Here is a 19,548-nt window from a genome sequence, read left to right on the forward strand (position 1 = left end):
GTCTTTAGTCTAAAACTATACGATGTGAACCATCCAGTCTTAATATCAGAAAAAGAGGATTATTCATGGACAAAACACAGTGTTCAATACACCCTTATATCCCAATTGTGTCAGAATGTCACTCACAGATGTTTTAGCATCACACTTAATGGGAAATTGTGGCTGGGGCTGAGGTGTAGAATACAAAGGAATGACATGAGAACGTGAATCCCTATATTGCAATAAAAGCGGGAGCTAATGCTAGAACCCACTCGGCTTTAGAAGCTTGTTTAGTCTCCCCTGGGACATATTGAGAGAAAAACTGCAAAATGACATCCTCACCCCTAGAGGGGAAGCGAGGATGAACAGGGAGGCCAATCATCCTCCGCCACCAAAATGTAATAAGCAGTCAAACTATCCCAAAAGATTGCATTGTGTGTTTAATATCACATTCAATGTGAAGTTCAAAGCAGTAAATTATGTCAGGTGGAGCTGTGCAGGTGTCTGCAGTTTTTACAGTGGCAGTTGCTTTTGCCTCCAGAAGCTGGTGGAGTGTCTGACGAACTATTGTAACTTCCGCTGCACTGTCAAGGAGAATTACCGCCAAACTCCTGTCCTGTCTCACCTGTCTCACCATCCCTCGCTTCCTACTTCTTGGGAAAAGTCCAGTCTATATATCGGACTTTCCCGAGCACTGGTATAGCGATGGGTAGCCCTAAGGAGACACCTCACCAGCCCGCCCTGCTCTCACTTCCCCCCCTTACCTTGGAAGGGTTTGACAAACTTGCTATGCAAGTTAAATCTGGGTCTCCATCTGATCCAGTGAGGCCTGCCCTCTTTCGAGACCAGACCTTTGTGGGGCGCGTGGCTATACGCTCTCTTGTCAATCTCTCCTTAGAGACCGGGGTCGTTCCCATCAGTTAGAAGCGGGCGGTGGTGTCTCCGATTATTAAAAAATCATCTCTTGACCCGTCTAAGCCGGAAAGCTACCGTCCCATCTCGCTGCTGCCTTGGCCAGCTAAGTTGACAGAGGCCCATGTCAATCTGGCCCTGTCTGAATACTTAGCCCGGTCCAATGCCCTCGATCCCACACAGAATGGCTTCCGTGCTGGCCACAGCACGGAGACTGCCCTTCTGGTGATGGTGGAACATCTCCGTGCAAGGTTGGATGCTGGTCAGACGGCGGCGCTGATTTTGTTAGATCTCAGCGCCGCATTCGATACTGTATCCCACAGCATCCTCCTTGGGCGGCTCGAGGAGATTGGTATCGGCGGCCTGGCGCTGCAATGGTTCCGCTCCTTCCTAGACAACCGCTCCTTCTGTGTTTCTATCCCACCCTTCAAGTCCAGGTTCCAGCCTCTGGCCATGGGGGTTCCGCAGGGATCCTCGCTGAGTCCCACGCTGTTCAATCTCTACGTGAGACCGCTGGCTGATGTCGCAAGGCAGCGGGGCCTAACCATGGTCTCATATGCCGACGACACACAGCTGGCGGTTACTCTCAGCGGGGATGCGGAACAGGATGCCCCCAGGTTTCAGTCCAGACTGAAGGCGGTGGCCAGCTGGTTGACAGGTAACTGTCTCCAGCTTAATGCCACAAAAACAGAGGTTATGGTTGTCGGGAAGGGAGTGGAGCTCTGGGGCGATCAGTGGTGGCCTTCGGAGCTGGGCCCCACTCCGACCTTAGTATCGGAGGTGAAGAACCTTGGGGTCTGGTTAGACGCTGGTCTTACATTCATAGGGCACACCAAAAAAATTGCAGCCTGTTGCTTCGGTCTACTAAGAGGCTTACGGCCGGTGCTTAAGTTCTTCGATGCCCCTACCAGACAGCTTGTGGTCCAGGCAACCATCATCTCCCGTCTGGACTACGCCAGCTCTTTGCTGGTGGGGGCTAACCAGGCTGAGTTAACCCGTCTGCAGCGGGTGCAGAACGCCGCTGCGAGAGCCATTGTTGGACTTCCTAAGTTCTGCCCGGTGTCTCATGTCATCCGCTCCTTGCACTGGCTTCCGGTGAGGAAGCGTATTATCTTCAAGGTCTTGTGTCTGACCTTCAAAATCCTTAGAGGCATAGGCCCTGAGATCCTGGCCAATTCCATCTCTTTTTATGTTCCCACCCGCAATCTTCGATCTCAAGGTCAGGCTCTTGCTGTTGTCCCCAGATTTAGGCTCAGCAGGATGGGGGGCCGGTCCTTCAGGGTGAGAGCCGCGTCAATTTGGAACACCCTCCCAGTTGAAATTCGGCTGATAGAGGACTTGCTGCCGTTTCGTAGAGCCATAAAAACCTTCCTATTTTAGCTCCCTTGTTTTAGTACTTTTCTGTTGTATCATCTCCATGTTGTGTTATGACTGCTCCTTGTCTCTGCGCCGGGATGCTCCTTTGCTGGAGTCGCTGTGCGCTTAATAAATTGTTATAACATAACATAACATAACATAACATAACATAACATAACATAACATAACATCTGGGGCATACTTTGCAGTTAAAGTGGCAACTTTTTTCTTCTGAAATGGGGCACAATATTGAGGTGATTCTACCATTTGACTTTGACATCAAACTGTTGCTGTGGGTCTTGCCTTTGTTGTGTGGACTCGCCATGTCTGGGATCCCATCGCCCCCCTCTGCCAGATTGTTGATCCAACGATTCCTGTAGGGAAAGACGAGAACAAGGATCAGGAACCTGAAACCTCTCAGGTGACTTAATTTTTGAGCGGTCACGTAAATCACATCTATGCTCAAAAGCGTCCAGTGGAGGTGAACCTGCAAGGGACCTAGGCTTCTGTTGCCGCCTATTTTTTTTCCAGCCCTTCTTAGGAAAGACTGGATGACCCAACTTGTCTGGAGGGGGTTCAGTTTGTACTTGTGCAAATGGTTTGACCCCCAGACTATTGTGACCCTAGGGACGTATAGACATCCGCAATAATAATCAGTAAATGTCACTCCAGATCTGCATCCACCACTGCCGCAAGGCGTTGGCGCACCTGCAAGCAAACTGCTTCACCTTTACTGTTAGCCAGAATTATATCAGAGACAAAACGGAAATTCCCAATAATCTCATCCCCAGATCCAGGGCTGGGCCTGTACTCATTTTAGAACGCTCGGCAGAACGCTCATGGAGGGGGTGCTAAAGCATAGTGTATACACTGATGCAAACATCGTTCCCTAGGTGTTGCAATCCGCTAGAGGGGGGACTCAGACCACTTGAAAAACACATAGTAAGGATCCTGTGTTTCTCCACAGGGCTTGTGTGCAGTAAAAAAGCTTCAATCTGCTCAATCTTCTGTGCTATCCAAAAGGGGAGATCCTCACGATTGTGAGGAATTGCCCATCACCTAGTAAATTATGACACGACTACTCACAAGATCTCCGCCCAGCTGGAGCAGTCAAAAGTTCACAAGACGTAAACTGTATGACCCGTCTATGAAGATGTACTAATTGTGTATATAGCAAATGCAGCTCTACGATAGTTACATTGAGGTAATTTGGATGTGGTGTAAAACTGTCCAAAACAGGCCAAGTAGCCCCATTAATAGACAAGGGGCCCATTCGAGGAAAAGAGACTATGTTAGTAATGGTGCCATTAAACCAAATTGTATGCTCCCAGGACGTCAACGGAACCTCAATCAAAGCACAAGGACGATACACTGCTGGAGGAGCAGCGGATGTGTAAGTATGAAGTTGTCATTAGCATCAATCACTGGAAATGTAACCTAAGAATAAAACACTTCAAAGCGGTACGCTTCCACCATGAAAATAAAGTTAGCACCCCCATTGGGGACTCCATGCTGAGTCAAATAATTTGTGACCGCACAAGCATTACTCAGGGGTACCGTGAATAAGTACCAGACCAAACGTTGGCAGCGCCACATTGCAGGGATTCTGCGCAAACACAGAACTATGCGTAGGATTATGGGACCTTAGTACATAGGGACTGAGTCATCCTAAGACCTCAGTGCCCATGAGCTCAGGACCGGCTAGATATAGTGTCTCACTTGCCCTCCTAATCATTTATAGAGGGACAAGTGGTTAGACACCCAGGAACACAACACTCCCGACTCTCTCTGGAATCGCGGTTACAAAATGTTCTTTCGTATTCCTGTTCCCGTGTCAGGAAAACTTAAGACAGCATAAAGAAGGGTCAATATTTTTCAGTCTTTAGGATCACCAGAAATTTGTCATGCAATGCTTGATTTCATAAGATCAGCCCTATATAATAGGAGAATATATGGATCTTAAAGGGTGCTCCTAAAAAACGTTTTGCATTTCATTTTAGAAATGGGTAATGCTTTTGTAATTTAAATGTAATTGAAATGAGTCTTTTCTTGCATGAATGAATTTTCTGCTATGGCATATAGGCTATCTAATGGAATTTTGTTTTATCTAGTCATATGCAAATAGCCCTCTGCTTTTTTTAATTTTTTTAGAAAATATGTATAATTAGTAAATCATGTAATATTCTTTGGGATTTCATTGTACTTTGTTTTATCCTTTTTGACTGAATTTGTGACATATATTTAAAGCTATTATTTAATGGATAAGAGATGCTGAGCTTGCGAGGGTTTCTGCTGCTTTTTGTTGCATGGCATAACAGGACACTTACTGCTATGGATGTGAATTCTAGGCTGGAGCAAACCGTAAATTACAGCAGAAATATGTGTGTAATTTTGAGAATTTTGCATTATGCCTTTTAGGTGAAATTCCCAACATTAGGCCATTACACCACACTGCATATTTAACTGCTGTTCACTGTGCAATTATACCCCAGAAGCAAGGAAACAATGCACACAAACAAAACGTGAGTCAGTGTTGTTTGCAACAGTTGTGTTTTTCATGCATTTTACCTGAAAATGCAGTTTTGTGTTAAAAAAGTAACGCAATGACGCATTTCATGCTAAAATATGGCACTTACTAATAGATTTGCATTTCATCTGATTTCACATAATTTTCCTCAAATTTCACATATTTACGCAAAACCAAATTACGCAGTCTTATCACACTCCTAGGTATTTTATTTACATATTTTGAGGGATTTCATCATCTTTAATGACAAAGCTATCCATGATATTATCACTACTGCTTTTGGATGCAATTATGCATCATTCCTGAACCTGCAAGCTTTATGTATTATTTTTTCATTTATTTTTGAATTTTATTTAGCTAGACCAGAAGCTATCACAGCACTTTAAGAGCATAGAACAATAATAGAGATTCATAAGAGTCAACGCTGTCAGAAAAACATTGAGTAATACATCATTAAGGTAGAGGCTTTAAAAAAGTCTAAAGATCGGATGAGTCAGGTGACCGCATCACAAGATCCAGTAGATGAGGTTGAATCTTTGGGAGACATGGATCTTCTTGTAAGAATGTTGAAGTAGTTGTTTAGCAGTAGAGATTTTAGGTCCTGTTTGAAGCAAGAAAAGGAGGGGTTGCAGCAGAGTTCCTGAGGGACTGAGTTCTAAATCCTTGGAGCGTTTCTGAGAAAGAGCATGCCTGGGATGGTTTTGTCTTCAGATTTGGTGGTACGAGTAGGAGTGAGGGGAGCTTCTCAGGGCCTGATCTATTCCTGCTTTAGATAGTTTGGTTTCTAGCTACATTTTTTGAAGGGTTTTCTGGATGTTACAAGCTGTCTTGATGATGTATTTTCCTTCAATAAAAGCCAACTGAGACTTTTTAGGGGAGGTGAGATGTGATCTAACTGTTTGGTTCCAGTGAGGAGTCTGGCAGCTGCATTGAGAGTTGATCTTAGGGGTGTAAGGTGAAGTTTTGGAATCCCAGTGAAGATGGCGCTGCCGTAGTCAAGTTTAGAGAGGAGTAGTACTTGCCCCACCATCCTAATATCATCAGGGGGGAACAAGCGGTTTAATTTTCTTGAGATGTTTTAGTGTGCAGAGCACTCCTTTGGCTTAGTTTTAGATGTGCTCCTTCATTGACATATTTTTTCCCAGGATGATTGATACCCAAGAACGCTTTGGAGTTGGAAAGTGAAAGAGAACAGTTTAGTGTGTCTAAATTCTTGAGACATCCTTAAATTGGTAAAAGTTTATTTGTAGGGGAAAGGAGTAGTAGTTCAGTCTTGTTGCTGTTGAGCTTTAGGTGGTTGGTGCTTAACCAGGTTTGTATCTTGGATATTGTGGCGTTTAAATGTCAGATGTTTCTGGGTAAAGTTATTCTATAGCAGAATTGTGTGCCGTTTGCATATAGGTGATATTTAACCCCTGCTTGGTTGAGTATCACTGTGAGGAGTTCGTAAGTTGAGAAGTTTGTAGTTTCTAAAGTGTTAAGCCAGGTTTAGAGAGAAAACTGTTGATTTTAATTGATGAGACCAATGTTGCAGATAGGATACAACTCATTTTAAGACTGTGCCATTAATAACAGTGTCTCAAGTAAAGCTGGATGATTTACTGTGTCAAATGCCACCAATAGGCCGAATAGGATGAGAAGGTTCTGAGTATGTCATTAGCTATATTGAGCACATCAGTTTCAGTGCTGCAACCATTCCTGAATCCAGATTATAAGGTATCATGGAGTTTGAATTCATAAATGTGTTTGTTGACTTGAAGTAGGATACAATTCTTGATCACTTTAGGTAGGAAAGGACGGTTGGTGACAGGTCCAATGTTTTTCAGGTTGTCGGGGCCTAACCCTGGTTTTTTGAGAATGGGAGTATTTTAGCCTAGTTGGAGGGAATCAGGTACAAGGCCTGATGAGTGAGATGCATTGATGATTTTGGTCCAAAATGGAGAGATGATGTGATTGCGTTCCTGTGTTAGGGTAGAGGGGATCAATAATATGGATTGTGAGCTTCAAGAGGCGTGGCATCTTCTGTGTCATCCAGTGCAGGTTGAAGTCGCCTAAGAACATGTTGTTGGTGTTAGTTATTGTGTAATGTTATTAGGTCAGTTAGTTCTTCGGTGAAGAGTATGCAATCACCGAGGGGGAGGCGGGCGGCAATAGATTATGTGAAGTTTGTTAGGAGTTGCGCCTCTTGCCTTGAGTTTGACTCCTAGGTGTTTGTAAATTGAGAAGTTTGTAGTCTCTAAAGTGTTAAGCCAGGTTTTATCTTTATGGGTTAATGCTAATCTGCCTTCTAGTCTTCCTGATCTGTCCCATCGAATGATGGAATAGCCAGGGGGTGTAAGCAAGTCAAGTCAAATATAGGGATTAGGCCTATTAAGCCAAATTTTGTTAGGGATGGAATGTCGATTCCATCAGCTAGTGTAGTTTCAGTTAATTCTGAGGTGTGTTTAACTGCTGATCTGCAGTTAAGAAGCACACAGGGTAGGGAGCATGGACTGTTTATGAATTGGTGGTATAGGCTTTGTTTGCTCTAGGGATTCTATTAGTGCCGATTACAGATATTTTTTGATGTATGATGCGCTGAGTGATTCGACTTCAAGTGAGGATAAGGGATTGAGAGCTCTATATGGTCTGTTGGACAAGTGGACAAGTGGCTTATGGGACTAGCGGTCCAGCAGGTCTGCCGGCTTTTTCATGTAGGTCCTTTATGGGGATAGAGTTAAGTTTCTTCTATTAAGATAAGAAAAAGCGTAAGTATGTTGGGGAGGATTCCTGTGCTGTAGGAGGGGGGACATGCGGTTGGTCCACTGTCTGAAGTAGACTAGTTATCCTCAATAGAGTTGAGAACGGAGTGTTCGTGGATGGAAATTGAGTGGACTTGTTTAGGCTGGGTGGGTTCGACATTCGAAGTTGGAATGGTGTTCATGAAGGACTCAGTGGTGACCAATCTTTGATTGGGACTATCATGACCAAGGGGTCCTTCAAGGGTCTGTGTTTGGGCGCAGTAGTAGTCAGACTGGCTCTTGATTAAGGCATGTGTCACAAGTGGCAGGAATAGTGTGTGATGAGGCAGTGAGGTCCTGGAGGCGAATAGGTGCTAGTTTCATGGTCCCAAGTAGAGGGGAGAGGAGTAGGGGAGAACCGGACCATTTATTTATATTAAGTAGAGAAGTGAGGAGAAGTGACAGGCAAAGTTGGTGAGGTGATTGTCTGTTGCTCGAATTAGCATGTTCCCCATCCTTGATATAGATAGATGTATTGCTATATATCAGACTGTAGGTATTTTGGCTTTGGCCATTGATTTTGAGCCCTGTATTCCTTTCAGTTTCCCATTCAGTCCCTTCCAAGAAGAAACACCCTCATAACATAGGACTGAGAATCTCTAATGACGAGTCAGGATAGAAAGAATTATATGAAAATGCTGTGTAAATTTAGAAAGAATATGAGCCATGTGACATTCCAAAAGAAGATCTGTTTTTGATTTCTGTAATATATTTATATATTGATTTAGCCAATGTTTTGGATAATAATGCTAAAACATTCAGCTAGATTGCCAAGTTTCTTTCCAAATTGGGTTGGGGAGGTTGATCCCCAGTGCCCCTGAGAAGGATAAAGTTTGTCAGGCACACCTCAATATTATTAGACTATTTCTTTAGATACCTCTTTTATCCAACTTAACTGACATTGTGCTACTAAATTCACGATTTATCGTATTTCCTTAAAAAAATATTCTTACGGGATAGACCCCGCCATAGAAACTCCCCCAATCAAGTCAAGAGCTAACAGTTAACACCCATAAGTAGTTGATGGCTGAAAGTGTCAATCACGTATTGATCACCCCCTATTCATAAATCACTGGTTGATTATAAATGCCATTTATGACACATGGAGTTATGCCATGACATCACAATCTGATTTAAAACAATTAGAATAAGCATTAGGGAACCATACAAGGAAAACACTCTATATTGTAACTAAATGCTACAGGATAACAACAGACTTAAAACCCTTACTACTTGAAAACATCAGGGCATTTGTTCATTAATGGGGTATACAACTATTCATTTGATTTAATCATTATAACTATTCAATAACTGACAGAAAAAGTATACAACATTGATTTTGATATGGCATCAAAGAGGGATTAGATTCCTATACAGAGATAGACTTATTAAATAAAATACCTGAACTGCTAGGTGAAATGCTTTTAAAATACAAGAAAGAGGTTGAACAAAGTACTTTGTGGACATTTGTGGAGATTTACTCGAGATCCAGATGAATATGAAAACATCACCAATTACAATTAGTCAGTGATTTAAAAGATGAGATGGGCAAGATATGACTGTACAAAATGGTGTAATACAAGAGAGAGGAATATTAGTTCTGCAGATTCAGCGGTGAGTAGGTTGAATATATAGTCACAATAGTGATCAGAGACACAGAGGAAGGCATAAGGACAAAAACTGTAGCAGTCCCTAGGAAAGAGGCAGGAGAGGCAGAGATGGCACAGATGGAGACAAAATTAGGTAGAGTTCAATCACACGTCAATGGAAAGAGAAAATGTTGTGAATGTCGAATGTTCGACCAGAATGGCTGTCAACAGTTACATTAAGGCTTTCTTCAGAGGGGTCTCGTAATCGTCCAACAAATGATACTATAAAGTAAAAGCTAAAGTACAGATATACATAAATTATAATGGAAATCATTGTTTTTTAATAATCTAGTAATTGAGAAGATAAAGAAACAATTAAAAGCATTAATAGCCAAAAGCTAAAACAGATTTACCAAACATGAATACAATGGTTTATCCCTTTTTTATGACAATGAGAGAATTGCACTTATACCTAAAATATTGGAATTGATCTGTTAGTAATAATTGATGCATGGAACAGATACTGCAGCCTTTAGTTGAAGAAGGTTTTATCATGTGTTTCTTGAAAATAAGTGAACACCTTTTTATTTATTTATTGGTTAACAGAAATAAGCTGCCCAGTTAGGGCTAGTTTCACAAAAAAGAATTAATAATACGTTGATACATCACATTATTTCACAAATACGGCTGGTAGTATTAAATCATAACCCTCAGTCCCCACCTGAGATTTAAAATCAAAAAATATTTATACAAGTCCAAGCTTCAGATACTACTAAACAAACTATGATTATACCATTCCTATGTTTGCTGTATCCAATCTGTAACTGGAGCCCATATTTGAAATCCCAAGGCCCTTTTTTTCCTACATTTTGTTTTATAAATTGAGGTTTCTAAATTATAGACAGCTAACAACCTTGACCGCCAGTTAGTGAACAAAGGAGGGTCAGGGCTTCACTTGTTATACATAAGCGGACCAAAGCAATAGCAATGAACAAGATTGCGGTCATTGATCTCGACCTTGTATTTCCTGCCCTGTCAGATCCTACACCCAAAATTACCAAGTCCGTAGTAATACTTATCGACGTTCCTAATATAATAGCCAGAATGTTTTCCGTCTCTTGTAGGAAAAGACCTAGTTCAAGATAGGAAAAGAACATATGAACCGAGTCTGCAACTTGTAGTCCGCACATATTGCATTTTTCCCCCCTCAAAACCCCCATTTAGCTATCCTCCCAGGAGTATAATAAAGATCAAAGATAGACATAAAATGCTGGCTCCGGAGTTTTCCTGTCATTAAAATCTGATTCGCCAACTCCAACAAGTCCTCTATATTTTTCCATTGTTCCCCAATTTTTTCTCCCACTTTAAATTCCATGTGCCAATATCATCCGGAAATTCTTCCAATAGTTTCTGATAAATCTGTCCTATTGAGGATTTTCTCCCTATTCTTTCAATCAAGGGAATTTTTTCCAACCGTAGCCCTCCACCTGTCCTTATCCTCCCTAAAAAGCTATGTACCTGTAGATATTTTAAAAAAATCTTGTTTTAATAAACCAAATTTCTCCTGCAAATTTGTAAAGGATAGAAGTTGGCCCTGGTCAAACAAGTCACCCAAAATAAAAAAGTCCCTTCGACCCCCATCTAAATGTCACTTGATCGTGAAAAATTGGTGGTAGAAGGCCGGAGGCAGAAAATGGGGTATAGACATTTACATTTGGAATATTCTTCTTTTGCCTAATTTGTTTCCAAACTAGATAGGGAGCCTTGAGTACCTTAAATTTAGTATTTTTATAATAGCTGGGCTCTAGTATCCTCACCAAACAGCTATTAACTTCCTCACCCAGCCCAAATTCATAAATAGTTGGTCTACTAGCAAGCGGTACCTCAGCCTTAGCCCCAACTAAAAGGGGCCCCATCTGTTGCATCATAGATGCCCAATAATACAGCAAAAAAGTGCGGGATACCCCAGCCTCCCTGTTGTCTCGGAAGAATCATCCGTTTGAGCGCCCTTCTCGGCCTCCGATAGCCCCAAAGAAATCTAGAGCAAATCCGCTCTATCTTTGTAAAACAAGGCACAGAAAACTCAAGGGGGATTGTTCTAAATAAATATAACAATTTGGGAAGGACAGGCATTTTTAAACATTACAGCACCCATAAAGAGAGAGATGTAGATGATCCAATCTTTCCAGATTTCTATAGACCTTATCCATCACAGGTATTCAGGTCCGGAATTTGATCCACCACCGGTGTAATTTTAATTCCCAAATAAATTGTATCAGTAACAATTGGCAGATCTGCCGGAGACTTACTATGAGAATGAAGCGTCTGGGTTTTACCTATGTTTAATTTAGAACCTGAAAATCTACCAAACAGTTCAGCTAAGTTCCTTACTGCTGGGAATGCCAAAGAGACATTGCTAGTAAGGACCACAACATCATCGGCATAAGCCATTGTTCTATACTCTGTATTATTAATTCTGACAGGTTGAATACAGGTGCTCAGATTCAGCTTATTAAGAAATACATCAATATATAAATGCAAACAGCAGGGGGGGAGCAAGGGCACCCCTGCCTTGTGCCTATGCTGATGGTAAATAATCTTGACTCCTGTCAAGAAATACGTATAGCCGCTTCTGGGCGTACATAAAGGGCCTTCACTGCTTGGATGAATTCAGAACAAAACCCCTTCCATTGCAGAACATACTATAAGAATCGCCAGGAGACCCTGTTGAACGCTTTCTCAGTGTCCAACAGGATCACCCCTAACGGAGATTCTGTTGCCTGAGCCCAATCGAGAAGAGCAATTACACGTCTCACATGATCTGCTGTATCCCTTCCCAGAATAAATCCATGCTGCTGAACTGAAACCAAAGGAGTAATAACTTTACCAAGCCGACAAGCCAAAGATTTTGAAAAGATCTTGCTATCGGAATGATGAGTGAAATAGGCCTGCACGAACAAGGGTACAGCTCAGGTTTATATTTTTTTTTTTTTAATTATTATAGTCATTTTGGGCAGATGGGAATGATAACATAAGATATTGTAGAAGTACCTGCCGAAATGTCTTAAAAAATTCCATCCGGACCCACCGCTTTTCCAGTAGCTAACGACATTATAGCTCCCTCCACTTCTTCCCAAGTAATCGGTGCTGCTAATATCTAATTCTGATCATGTGTGACCTAAGTTGTCTCTAATTCTGAACAAAATTCCTGCATTTTATTGCCTCCACCTATTGTCTCGCCCTCTGCATATAACTGATGATAATATCTGTTGAACACATTCAGAATTTCCACCGACGAGTCCTGTGTCTAATCAAGATGATCCTTAATCCTATGAATTCAATTAGCAACTTCTCTCTGATGTAATCGCTTTGCTAATACCCTGCCTGTATTTTCTCCTATTTCATATATTTCAGCCCTATAATACTGGGCAAATTTAGCAGCTATCTCCTCACCAAAATGTTTGTGGATTTTCATTTTTAAAATAGCAATGGCCTGTAGAGATTCCTCAATGCTAAAACTCCTTGTTATTTTCCCCATAAATTCTATCTCTACCTCTACCATAGCTGTTCAATCCAGCTCTTAATCTGCCCGAGTATTCTCCTCTGATTAGCTATAGAATAACTCAGAGTCTTCCCCCGTACCCCAGCCTTAATAGCATCCCAGACCATAGAATCAGAGGCTGTATTTCTATTAATTTAAAAAACTCTTCAATCCAACTACTCACGTGAGCAGAGTATGCCTGATCCAGCAACAATTTCCTTTCAAAAGTCTAAGACTTATGTTTGCTCTTAGTGCTCATAGGTAATTCTAATATTACCGGGTTAGGGTTTGAAATAACCCTAGGTGTGATCTCGATCTTGATGGTCTCAATAATTTGAGTGGAGACAAAAAAATAATCCAGACGCACTAATTTCTTGTGAGGGGCTGAATAAAAAGTAGCTCCTGGATCATCTCTTTTATGCCTATGCCACACATCCACCAACCCAAGTTCCCTAACTAAGCCTTGAGTAGCTTTGAAGACTTTAATTTTTTTTACCCCGATATGGTCTATTACTAATTGTATCTAAATCACTATCTAAATGTATATTAAAATCTCCACAAAGAATTAGAGGATGGGGCCATAATGCTAATTCAAAACTCAGGTGATGCAGCACTTCCGGATCATCTAGATTAGAACCGTAGATGGAACAAACTGAAAAGGGGGAGTCGTTAATCAAAATTTCTGCAATAACCCACCTCCCTAAAGTGTCCTCTTTTACCCGTTCACAGACTCCAAGGCTATACTTTGCCAAAATGGCTACCTCTTTGGTTGTTGTGCCTTGTCTGATCAAGCAAGCACTACTAAGCCCAAATCCATCAACCACCCACGATTATTCCATGACATATGGTTCTCTTGTAAGCATAGCAGATCAATTTGCATGACCCGTAAGATTTTAGCGGTCATACTTTTCTTTTTCCTATCATTCAGGCCACATATGTTCCATGAACATATACGAATTCTACCAGTCATCATCACATCTAAGATATTCCAACTCAAATCTGACTAGCCCAAACCCAAAACTAGAATTCATAGCGACCAAAAAAAAAATATTTCTCTCATAGAAACACGTACCATAACCATAGCAAGTAACAAAGAACACTAAAAAGTAACAGTGCCGCCCCCTGACTCCTCCCCCACCCCTTGCCCACCCAACCCCCTCTTCCCCCATTCCCACCCTCCACCAAGATGAGACATAAGGACCATAGTCCTCTGTGATGGGAAGTAGATAATCGGACCGCCTGGTCCCCCCCATTGCAAGGAAAAAATAAACACACAAAAAAAGGGGATGGGGTGCAAAAAATAAGAAAAAAGAGGCACAGCGGGAAAAACAACATTAGTCCATGACATCTTTAGCAATAAGGCACCTTATATTTCCCAGTCCTCATAATTGTTCAATTTTGTCCCAATATCTACCTCAAATTGCATTTAAGAACTCTGTTGCTAGAATTTTTGAGACAAAATTTGGGTCTGACCTTTATATAAAATTTTCAGTTTGGCTGGATTTAATAAAAAAATCTGTGCCCCCTTCGCCTGAAATAAAGGAATCAGTTGCCGAAGATGCCACCTTCTCTTAACTGTGGCCTGGCAAAAATCAGGTCGAACAAAAAATTCACACCCCTTTCCCGCTCTCTTCCTGTCCGGTCTTGTAAAAATAATAAATTGATTTGCGTAATAAAAAATTATTAAGAGAGATCAGAATTGCTCTTTGTCTTTCAGTTGATCCCACAGTTTTTTCCGTTGGTTGAAAGGGAATCTATGGGCTCTTAGCTTTTCAACTTTCCAGTGCCATTGTTGAAGCTCGGGAAAGGCTTCTGAAAAGAGTTCTTCTACAAATTGTTGAACGTCATTACCCTCCACTCCTTCAGGCACTCCCAAAATCCATAGATTGTTTCTTCTGGAGCGATTTTCCAACTCAACCAACTTCCAGGCTGTATCATCTTTCTGAGCCTTCAAAGATTCAGTAATAACCTTCTGCTAATATTCGAGCTTCGGCTTCCCCAAATCTGGTTGTAAACTCAGAGCAAGTCTTAGCAACTCTACGCACAACATTCTCTAATTTTCGTACCACCCCCTGAGTCCGTAACCCTTCTGCCCTGGTCTCCTCACGGTGAGCCATTATGCTCTGGTAAATGTTGAAAAGAAGGATTTCACCTTGCGATTCCATGTTTGATCCGGCTGCCTCTTTAGATGATCAACCATGCCCCGCCTCCTCACACAATTTTGACGAAAACGAGTAGACCCAGACCAGTGAGCCAACTGGACCCAGAGCTGAGTTTGCCAAAGATTCGTGTTGCTCCCTTTGTTTCCAAACAGTCCCATTGCTTAAAGAGACCTCATCACCCGTCTCCTCTTCATCCAACCGCAGACTGCTCGTGTCACTCATATCCTCTGACCATTCTCTCCCTGGACTCTCATCCCCAGAAGAGTTGGAGGGGTCTGACATGGAATATAACTCATCCCCCAAATCTTCTTCTTTAGCACCACCTGTAGCTGACTGATCCACATTCCGTGAGTCCAGAGTTCCTTCTTCCCCACTTTCCAGACAGCTACTGACAGAGTTATAACTAATAGCCTCTTGTTCCCGGCCCGCTCTTAGAGGGTTAATAGTTAAGGTAACTTTGAATACATCCAGTACAGGTTTATTAGTCCCATTCTCAGACGTTATATTTCCTGGGATATCGGATCCAACCAAGATCGACTCACCCTCATGTGCAGTAGGGGAGATTGCACTATTTACATCGGTACTAACCGCGACACAGTGCGCAGCTTCCCTCAAACCCTAGGCCACCCTGCTCCCCCCGCTCTCCTTCCCAGAAGCAGCCACAGCAGCAGAAACAGAGTCAGTACCTTGTATTCCAAAGTCAGTGCCTTGTATTTCAAGGGATAATGCTTCTACTGCAACATTGATTCCGGATTCTGCTGCAACATTGTTACCGCATTCCGCCGAAGCACCAGCTGCCTCCAAGACTTCCACTACACTCTTCCCTTTGCCGGTTTGAATTTAAGTAGTGCTGGAACTGTAAGGCGGCTACCGGTAGCGGTGCCACCTTTCCCTGCCGAGGCAGGGGGGGAGCTTTCTGCTTGTCGGCATGCTCCACCGCCACCTCCTCTTCCGCTGCTGACCTTCACGGGACTCCTGGCGCCCAGAATTGTGCCCGCGGGAGGCCCCTGGGCCTTAGCGCCCTTTCATCGGAGGCATCGAGCCAGGTAAGCTGGGTGAGTGAAAAAACCGAGCCGTGTGCCGCCAGCACACAAAACCAGTGCAGACTAATCTTGATGGCTGTGTGAGAATCAAACACCAAGAGTGGAACTTCCAGAACATGCCGCAATTTACTTCCAAATCGCTCTACATCGCTAGGACCGAGCAGTGAGGCGGGGGGGGGGGGGTTAATCCAGGAAGGTGCTGAGATCCATCTTACTCAGCCGAGCAAGCGGCCACCATCTTCCCTCTGTCGTTGTGTCCTGTTCACATGGAACTCATTTAGAAATGTATTAAATATCACAGATATTTCTGTGCAAAGTAAATCTGAGACAAAACAGATTACAAGTTGCAAGCAGTTGAACGGAGCAATAATAACTGCTAGTATGTAACACGGTTCAGCCGAACTGAGTTTTATTTGTAAGTAAGCATAAATTGTACAATAAAGATATGGTGCTGTTCAGCGAATAGACGAAGGAGAACAAAAACCTTGGGTGTGTAATCAAACCAAAACCAGAAAAATGGCAGTAAGTGCAATTGTGAATCAGCACACATAGGTGATTGGTTGATAAAGATAAAAGACAGCAATGTTCAAATCTACGCAAACATTGATAAAAAAATGTATTGGTTGTAGCCGCAGATGAAGCAAAGTTCTGTCTGTCTCTATAATAAAGTTGATGATGTTTTGACCATCTCAGGGTGCTGGGGTCTCATCAGGACTAACAATGGCAGGGGTCTGAAGAAGAAATGGCTTACTGCTACACGGAATTTCAGTGATTGAAAGTATTATAATTGTTCTATGGGGCAATCAAGTACATATTGGCATGTATCGGAACTGTGAAAATCCTGTTTATTGTATGGCGGTCCCGTGACTCATGTCTGTACCTACAGATAGAAAGAATTATCAGAGGGTACTGAGTTGATGATAATGATCAGTATTATAATGTACTCACTGACTCTTACGTAGAGTAAGTAGAGGTGTGGTGGACGAATAAAAACTGTAGGATTCAATCTGGTAACTGGGATGACTGTGTGACGTATCCAAGTGGAGGTGGAATCCCCTCAAAGAACAACAAATGATTAGGGAAGAGTAAGGAGTGAGAGTGGTCACCAAGGGGGAGAGTGAGAAAGAAAAACACTCACCAAGGGTCCGTGACTAGTCAGATGATCTGTGGACTTAATTGGATTGGAGGGGCAGGGTTCAAGATATATAAATCCCTAAGGACATACAAGGACAAAATGCAACTGTCAGAAACAGGTCTAGAGATATATCTTCTAAGAATAAAATGTCATGGCGGGCAGTTACCTGGAAAGAGAACAATGCTCCTATGAAATGCAGGATCCTGCCGGATGAGGGTGATCGGTCGGCATCTGTGGCCAATTACCAGAGATATGCACTCTGGAAGGCCTCCAAGTCACGTCCTCAAGGAGGGGCGTGTTGGGAGGTGTGATAGCTCAGACTATGCGTCCAATGAGGAACACAGTGGGCCTACAGTGGGAGCAAAAAATTCAGAATCAGCAGGTGGACCAAAAATTCTTGAAACTCAGTAAATAATGAAAACAATTCTAAAATTAATCTTATGAAAATTATAAGAAAATGAGAGTGGAAGCGGGGATTGAAATCACAATAGCGAAGATCGTGATGTTCAAAAACATGAGCCGCACATCCTCTACACTATTGTGTGTTTCCATAAGGAGCGTGTGGAGAGCGCTATGCGATGGCTGGGGCAGCCTAGTCCATAATAGACGTGGCATGATTAAAACTGGCAGAGAACAGAAGTATCTGGAAACACCAGTGGGTATCCAAAAATCTGTATGAAAAGCTACACAACAGCCATATTATTTGGCAATGAGTCCTCTTTCATTCCTATGTCTATCAGTTGGAATCCACAGTTTCAAAAGCTATCAAAAGAAAACCCTTTCTTTCTTACAAGATACAACGGAAGCTCTATCAAAGATCTGAGTAGATTGTAGGAAAGTGTATGTATGGTATCCCCCATTTTTTTCTGGACTCATGCTGCTTGTCTTTTAACACTACACACTGGGACATTGCTGAGCAGGCCACAGTGCATGTGCTCTGACCATTAAAACATATGAAAAAATTGCTATACTCCTGATTAGTATATTTAACATACCTATTAGTCCCTAGTGTATGATACAGAAGTGTTCCCAGGACCTCTAAGATTAATATCAGAAGTGGAATGCCGCACATATTGTGCCACAACTAACGGGACAATGTAAATCATGTGTCCATGCCTGCTGGTGTAGACAGTCCCAAAACTGACATTTCCACCTGCTAAATTGATAAACAATTTGCCAGGCCTAACCCTTCCATTTCAATACATATAAGTCACCCATAATGTAGGCCCAAAATGCCCATAATGCATTTTGGGCCATACTGTCTAAACTGTCATGTCTGCAGGGACTGACATTTTGCCAGTTCCGTCCTGCAGGATTTCTTAGTTTAGGATTTGTCTGCAGCCAAACCCCAGGGGAAGTATTGCTTGGGTATCTATTCAAAAGTAAGGAAACTGCGGCTAGATGCCTTAATCAGATGAACAAGTTACTCACCTTCGGTAATGCATTATCGGGTAGAGACAATATCTAGCTACAGATTCCTTACCGACCCACCCATCCTCCCCACTCTGCTGACATATTTCTAGGGTAAGGGCTGATCCCATCCAGTGCCCGAGTTTTTGATACACCAGTGTCATTGCACTTTAAAGCTCTGTACTTCTGGTGTGGAAAGTCATGGTGAAGTAACTGACATCAGCGTGTCGAGGTGGCGCCTATATAGGTGATGTGGACGACACCACAGCGTAGAGCTGACTGACATTACCTACGGGCACGCAGTGGTATAGTTTGAGCAATAATCTTTCGGATTCAGTCTGACACCTGGGAAATTCAAAGGTAAGGAATCCTGCAGATAGATATTGTCTCTACCAGATAATGCATTACCGAAGGTAAGTAACTTGTTCGCTAAAATTTGTTCCTTGAAATTTTCTTTTGTCAGACAAATAGAAGGAGGAGGGTCAATCTTCTTTGTTTTTACATAATTTGCGTTTCAGTCCTTTTTCTCTGTAATAGATTAATGAAACAGACACTAATATGCTATTGTATCATACAAGGCATTCATTGGCTGCATAACATCAAGTGTCACTTGTCATTGTGACATGTTCATTGAGAAACATGTCACTTTAGCATTATGGAAAGAGATAATGGGTGCAAATAAAAGTAGTTTGCAAATGTTTGCTCATAAGTTTTCATTTTTTACTTTTCAGGTGTTTGTTGCAACTGTTGCAATAGAGGTAAGAAAATGTTTTTTTCTTAATTATTTGAACTGGTTTGTAGAGGTTCAAGCTTTCTCCGTCATCCTATACTATGGACTATTTTTTTAAATAGCAGCATTTTTATTTTTCGATTGCTTGTAAACTTGTAATGCCTATGTACAAAAACACGCATGAAAATAAAATCATCGGCTTGCCAAGGCAGACCTAGTAGCTTTGACAATGCTTACTTTTTTCAATGTACTTTTTCCATAAACAATAACATTGCAAATTTCCAAACTTAGTACATTATGCATTTTCCATAGGCGATTCCACCATAACCCCTTTAATTTAAGTCTGCTGGGTTGCTGGTGAAATTAGCATTGTATGGGGATGAT

At 42.1% G+C, this 19,548-nt stretch overlaps 1 protein-coding gene across 2 annotated transcripts in view; it reads left to right on the forward strand.

Annotated features, from left to right (window-relative positions):
• The window catches only part of LOC146839638 (uncharacterized), a 524,113-nt gene that overhangs the window by 460,623 nt on the left and 43,942 nt on the right, over positions 1-19,548 (forward strand). For both annotated transcript variants that reach the window (XM_085650373.1, XM_085650374.1), the window contains one exon: positions 19,166-19,192. In XM_085650373.1, the coding sequence (XP_085506499.1) occupies positions 19,166-19,192 (27 nt within the window). The remainder of the gene's footprint in view (positions 1-19,165; positions 19,193-19,548) is intronic.

The sequence above is a fragment of the Triturus cristatus genome, chromosome 4_1 (assembly GCF_964204655.1).
Source record: "Triturus cristatus chromosome 4_1, aTriCri1.1, whole genome shotgun sequence".
Taxonomy (NCBI): Eukaryota; Metazoa; Chordata; class Amphibia; order Caudata; family Salamandridae; genus Triturus; species Triturus cristatus.